The sequence below is a fragment of the Podarcis filfolensis genome (genome assembly GCF_964270895.1).
Source record: "Podarcis filfolensis genome assembly, chromosome: 17".
NCBI lineage: Eukaryota > Metazoa > Chordata > Lepidosauria > Squamata > Lacertidae > Podarcis > Podarcis filfolensis.
Genome location: NC_139621.1, coordinates 38091140 through 38097504, shown reverse-complemented (window position 1 = coordinate 38097504; position 6365 = coordinate 38091140). Strand labels below are relative to the sequence as shown.

The 6365-nt window shown below is 47.0% G+C and overlaps 1 protein-coding gene across 1 annotated transcript in view; it reads right to left on the bottom strand.

Moving 5' to 3' along the window:
• Positions 1-5657, bottom strand: part of LOC310752347 (ubiquitin carboxyl-terminal hydrolase 5-like) — a 25244-nt gene extending 19587 nt beyond the window's left edge. The window contains exons 1-3 of the mRNA XM_083592456.1: positions 5336-5657; positions 4433-4555; positions 2025-2219 (exon numbers count right to left, since the gene is read on the bottom strand). Coding sequence (XP_083448582.1) covers positions 2025-2219; positions 4433-4555; positions 5336-5340 — 323 coding nt within the window. The 5' untranslated portion in view covers positions 5341-5657. The remainder of the gene's footprint in view (positions 1-2024; positions 2220-4432; positions 4556-5335) is intronic.
• Between the last annotated feature and the right edge of the window lie 708 nt (positions 5658-6365).

Below are 6365 nucleotides of genomic sequence, written 5' to 3'. Positions count from 1 at the left end.
CGGGGTCTCTTCCCACTCTACAATTCTGTGATTCTAAGATAGATGTACGCAGCAAATACGCTAGCAAATAAGAGGCATCCACAGTGACCTTCTGCTAGCCCAACAGGCACACGGATCAGAAGATAAACATGGGCAAATGTGAGGCGGGACAGGGAGAAATTATTGCTCTGCAGCCCAGCAAGTAAGCTTTTTGTGTGTCTCAAACCGTTAGAAGGGCCATGAGATTAGATAAGTCCCTTGCTGTTTGCACCCTACCCTCAAGACCCATGACAATGGGCCAGTAGGGGGGCCTTGCACGCCATTTTTTGGGGTTCCTCTTCCTCTCCTGCGGGTGAGGGGAGCACCCTGTTGCAACAGATCAATAAAGATCAAGCTTACTAGCTGCTTTGCTTCTCAATATTCTCTGGTTGGCCTCTGTTTTCTCCTACCAATAGGGAACCTATGTAAGGACTCTATATGGGCTCTTGGATACCCCATAAGGGAAATGGGCAATTTTTGTTTACAACAGTGGGACCCTCTATGCTGATGCTAACAAGGACAGCTAGCTCCTATAACCAAGAATAAACAGGCAATCCTGTAATATAGTAACTAATTTAAGCTGAAAGCATTTAAATGTGACACTTGTGGGATATAGTTGGAAAAGAAAAAGCTAAGGAGAAAATCCTACACAAATCCAGAGTGGCGTCCCTAAGACAGTTGGGTGGCACCTTGTACGCCTCCTTCCCGCAACTCCTGCAGCCAAACTGGTGCCAAATGTATTGCTCTGCTTTCCTTTGGGAGGCAGAGAGGAGAGTCTTGTCATTTGGGCAGACCAGAACCTCCAGACACACTGCCCAGGCTTGTGCCCCTGAGAGGTCAATTTGGTAGTGCTAACGCAGCAGTTTGACTTCACACACACCCACACCCCGCACACTCCATTGTCTCTCGCGACAGACAGATGCCAACGATTGCGACCCACCTAGAGCAAAAGCTAGATAGATGTCCTGTTTCTGCTGCCTGACTTGGACTGCGAAAGTTGAGCAGTTGCTCACAGGTCCAAAGGCGCCTGGCTGGCTGGCAAGGTTACACTGGACTCCTAAGTTTTGCATGCCTGGTTTCAGTTAAAGTCAAATGAATCTGACCGAAAGGCAGGGCATAAAACTCAAGAGGAAAATAAACAAGGTGCTTCTTGGGGAAATTTTGCAGTTCCTTTGGACTTTATTTTAGAAACTTTTATATATGAAAAGCCCCCACCTGTGGAGCTGCTGTTCTCAAAGCTTTAAAAATGACCCAGACCTGCAGTTGTTGAGTGGGCTCCCTCCTCTTCAGGGAGGAAAGAGTTAAGCTTCACAGCCCTCACTAAGGAGGAAGCCACATGATGGAAAATCTTGGGGTGGGGGTGGAGGGCGAAGAGAGCTGAAAAGCTTTCATAAGTGCCTAGAGGACAGAACTTTCCAACCGCAAGGGAGGAAGTAGTAGGTTCCCTGACCAACTGCTGAGTTTTGGATGCAAAAAAAAACACACAAACTGAAGAGAGGACAAAAACGTACATATTTCCTGTAAGGTGACACCATTGATGAACTGGGAGCGGGAGCACAAACCTATCCAGCACTCTTACCCCGCAATATCAAGCAGAGTGGATTTCCAAAAGCCCATGTGATTTGATAAGAGAAATTCTGTGTGTGTGTGAGAGAGAGAAGTCGAAAAGGGTATTTTGCTCGGTCACATAGACTTCTGCTGCGTATTTAATGCAAGATCTCTGCATGTCACCTACACCGCAGTTTTCATGCGTGCCAAAAATAGTGAAATCAGAGGAAATCCAGTTTCTAAAAATAAGCTGGGCTGATATTGAAACTTTCACAAGGCGAAAGGCAGATTGTGTGAGATCTACAGATCCGGGGTGGGGCAGATCTCTTAGTACACGAAGGACTGAAGTGTTTTTTTAAAGGGGGAAATATTGATATGGGGGAAGATAAATAATCCACCCAGGATAGAGCAGAGGTGGTGCTCAGTTACAGGCATAAATGGGCTTGCTTTCTCCTTACCTTTCTGTTGTTGGATCAGAGCAGTTCAGGGGATACCTCAGGTCTATGATGGTCCCATCCTTATCTTGCAGGGATCCCTGCTGCTGTGTGTAATATTCAACCAGTTCTGACAAAGTGGCAAACTTCTCTCCTCCGTAGAGGTCATAAAAGTCCCCCGTATTCTGGATACGGATGTGGGTTACCTGGTCACCGATCCTGAAAGGAGAGGCAGAAAAGCACCTGGTCAAGAAAAGTTGGAGGTGCTAGAAATTGTGGAGGGGAGTGAGGAGGATTAAGCTGCTTCCATGGGTTAAATGGGGTGTGCTGCCATCAGCAGGGTTTAACCTCAGCACTCGTTTTAAATGCCAGCACTCGGCCCCAGACAACTAAAATAAGTTTAGCCTTTCATTTAGGCTGTGTACACACTTTTATCTTTAAAGCACATTCAAAGCACATCACACAAACAAGGAATCTTGGGAACTGTAGCTTACCCCCAATGGTGCTACAATTCCCAACACCTGTACAAACAACAATTCCCAGGATTCATCGGCTGGGGGGTTGAAGATACTTTAAAGGTATTGTGTGTACACAGTCTCATAGTGGAGTACAGTGGTATCTCGGGTTAAGTACTTAATTCGTTCCAGAGGTCCGTTCTTAACCTGAAACTGTTCTTAACCTGAAGCACCACTTTAGCTAATGGGGCCTCCCGCTGCCGCCGCACGATTTCTGTTCTCATCCTGAAGCAAAGTTCTTAACCCGAGGTACTATTTCTGGGTTGGCGGAGTCTGTAACCTGAAGCGTATGTAACCCGAGGTACCACTGTACCAGATAATAATTTGTGGCAGGGAAACGGAAAAGATGTTATCCAAAAGATATGGCTCCCATTACGCATGTGCACACTTGATGTTTCTTCCAGATAATAAACAGTGAGAGCTTTCTTTCCTTCTGAAGCAAACCAGAGAATTCTATGAGACATGGAATAGTTACCAAAGGTGTTTTTATTTGAAATGGCATATAGAGCAAATCTGGGGGTTCTGAGGAATTTCTGTATGAAGATAAAAGACTAGTTCAGGTAAGAAATTTCAGTATGATCATAGAACTGTAGAGTTGGAAGGGATCCCGAGGGTAATCTAGTCTAGCCCCCTGCAATGCCGGAATCTCAACTAAAGCATCCATGGAAGGTGGATCCACTACAGACATGAAACATCAAGAGGAGCTTTCTGACCGTGAGTCTGTGGTTCTAGTGAAATGTCTCAAGCAGTTGGATTTTCACATCCCTGAGATGGAGAAGAACTAAGCAGACAGCATCTGCCCCAGCATCTGTGTAGCACGACCACGGAGCTGGTGAAGGAAGTCCACAGCCTTAAGGGAGTGTCTGCACCCTCAGCCCAATGGCAGAACAGGACCTTCCAACTCCAGTTTCTGGCAGCTTTCCAGATGCTGTCAACTTGAGCAATTGGTTGGCAACCGAGGGAGAAGTGAGCTTATAACCTAGGCTTATTTGGCCTAACTAAATCTGGCCTGCCCATTGTTTAGGGGTGGAACAGGGATCTAGCTGCCAGAAAAGTAGGTTAGGGAAGGAGAAACAGCTATTCCGCCCCCCCCCCTTGCTCCATTCTCCTCCACCTTAGCTTTAACATACAGAGGTACCTCGGGTTAAGAACTTAATTCGTTCTGGAGGTCCGTTCTTAACCTGAAACTGTTGTTAACCTGAGGTACCACTTTAGCTAATGGGGCCTCCTGCTGCTGCCACGCAATTTCTGTTCTCATCCTGAGGCAAAGTTCTTAACTCAAGGTACTATTTCTGGGTTAGTGGAGTCTGTAACCTGAAGCGTCTGTAACCCAAGGTACCACTGTTTTGGTTTTCCACTGGCCTCCACCCTGAGCTTACCAAAAACTCTCCCATATCCCCCCATCCCCTGCAAAAAAAGGGCTATACTTTACTTGCTCTTACCCAGAAAAATTCACTCCCAGATCCTGGGAATCATACGAGTTGGATCATGTAGTCCAACCTCCTGCAATTGCAGCTGTCCCATACAGGTATTGAACCTGCAACCTTGGCGTTATCAGCACCACGCTCTGGCCAACTGTGCTGTCCAGGCATAAGGAGAAGGCAACAAGCCCCCTATGGTCCCATGTCTCTCTTTAACCATTCAACCCACCCTTGCTGCAGTCCCCACTCTCCTACCCAGACTGACTCTTGAAACTCCTGTTTCAGTTTGCCTCAGAGTTTTCTGGATGCCACTTTAAAAATTAACTATGAGGACAGGCACATGTGGCTGTTACCCCCATCGATTGCAGAGGGAAACCCTCTGTGCGTCTGTAGGGCTGAACTAGTTATGTGAGGTGGGTCCAGGCGAATGGACAGGCAGTCCCATGGAGAGGTCTGTGGAAGGGAAGGAGAAGGGGAATGGTGCTCGGACGATTACCTGACAGAAAGGGAAAAATCTCCCTTGTTCTTCCGGCTGGGGCGAGCCAAAAAACTTCCATGAACTCCTCGTGCTTTGAGTAAGGCCTCAGCATCGATGCCACTCAGGTCACGGTGGAACCACCTGGATTACGAGGGGGGAGAGAGAGAGAGTAGGAAAATGAGGATATAATAATAAACTGGGAGAAATGGAGGGAGGATGCAGCTTGCTCAACTCAGTCATCGTGAGGAGGATCCCTCAAGACTACTACATCTCAAGAAGGGCCAGAAGGCAGACATTCTTCTCCCAGAATCCTCTCCCCTCCACTTAGTTCCAGCAAAACCCTAGTTCGCACATGCATGTTCAAAGGCAACATCAACCAGTGAGCTTTTCAAGGCGTTCATGTCACACATTCAGCTGTCCTTCATCAATGGCACATCCATACTTTCCTTTCACCCTAAGTGCTCTCTAGATCCAGGTTCTTTCCCCAGGAAAATCCGTTCTTTAATGCTGAATTGGAACAAACAGCAATCTGGGCTTCCCACAGATTGGCGTTTGCTCCGATCCAGCGGTAAATAATGGGGTTTTTTCATGGGGAAAGCGCCTGGGCAAAAAAAAGTGCTCAGACATGGTGCTTTAAAGTGTGGAACTGTACCTAGAAATGTGACACAAAAGGCAGTCTGGATGACCCCTATGTAGGCAACTTTCCTGAGGGAGCAAAATGCTAGTCATTGAGAGCTCTGGGCTCTCTCTCAGTCCCAGCCACCAAATCCATAAAGCTCTACACAACTAACAGAGCGGCCTCCTTCCACTTCCACTCACGCATAACACAACATCCTAGCTGCAGTCCCGGGGCAGGAACTTTTGAAGTCCAGGATAAAGAAGGGGTTGGCCTTCCATTTGCATTCCCAGCTCTTTCCTTACCTCATTATCGTCAGCAGGCAGCAGGCAGAACCGAAAGAACAGCAAAATAATAGCAACAACTGGAGGGACTCGCTTTAAGATGTCGATAAAGGAGGAGTCAGCATCGACTTGGTGAGGCTCGCTAACTTTAAATGTTCCTTGGCTGCCTCTGTCCACCTACATCACACGTTTCCTCGGCCTCCTGGCTTCCATGGTGTCCAATGTCTATTTGGGTTGGTGGATAGGGGCAGACAGACCCAACCGAGGCAAGTGCACAGTTCAGAGCTGGCGTTCACTATTACAGGAACAGGAAGCATATCTAACTTATCGCCCCCATACATGCAAGCTGCTCTGCATACACTTCTGCTTCTCCTTTTGGGTCCCCTCTCCTTCCGTTCCCTCCTCCCCCCTGCATCAGTATTTCTGGGGTTTTTTTCGTGGGGAGGGAGGCTGCGAGGGCAAGACGGCACGTTTAAGTGACACCTGTGGGGAACGGACACCGGCAACAAATGCAGGGATGATACGAAAACAGTGGTACCCAAGAAAAGTACGGGATACAGGATGGATGCAAAGGACTGTTTGTCAAGGCGCAGAATACCATAGCATGCTCATGTAACCATTTGGTAAGCTTTGTTGCCCGTACTATTCAGTCCAGAGGCAGGGAGAATTTTGCCACTCTCTGGCTACTTCCCTAGATTTGTGATCAGACGGAGAAGTGTGGTAAGATTTTTCTCACAGCCTTGCACGATGATATAGGGAAGGAGCCTACCAAGTGGTTATATGCATACAGTGTGGTAAGTTACTATTGGGGGAATTATTGTTTTTTTATTTTATTATTTATTAAATTTACACCATGTCCTTCATCCATAGATCTCAGGGCGGTTCACAACATAAAATTACAATACGAAAGAAGGAAGACAGAGTCTGCGGAACTGGCAAAGAGCAAAAATTAAGAGATCAAAATGACGAAACATTCTCTGAGGATTGGAGACCTTTTGTAGAACATCTAAAGAACTATCATAGTTGCACGAAAACATGAGCAGGATTTGAA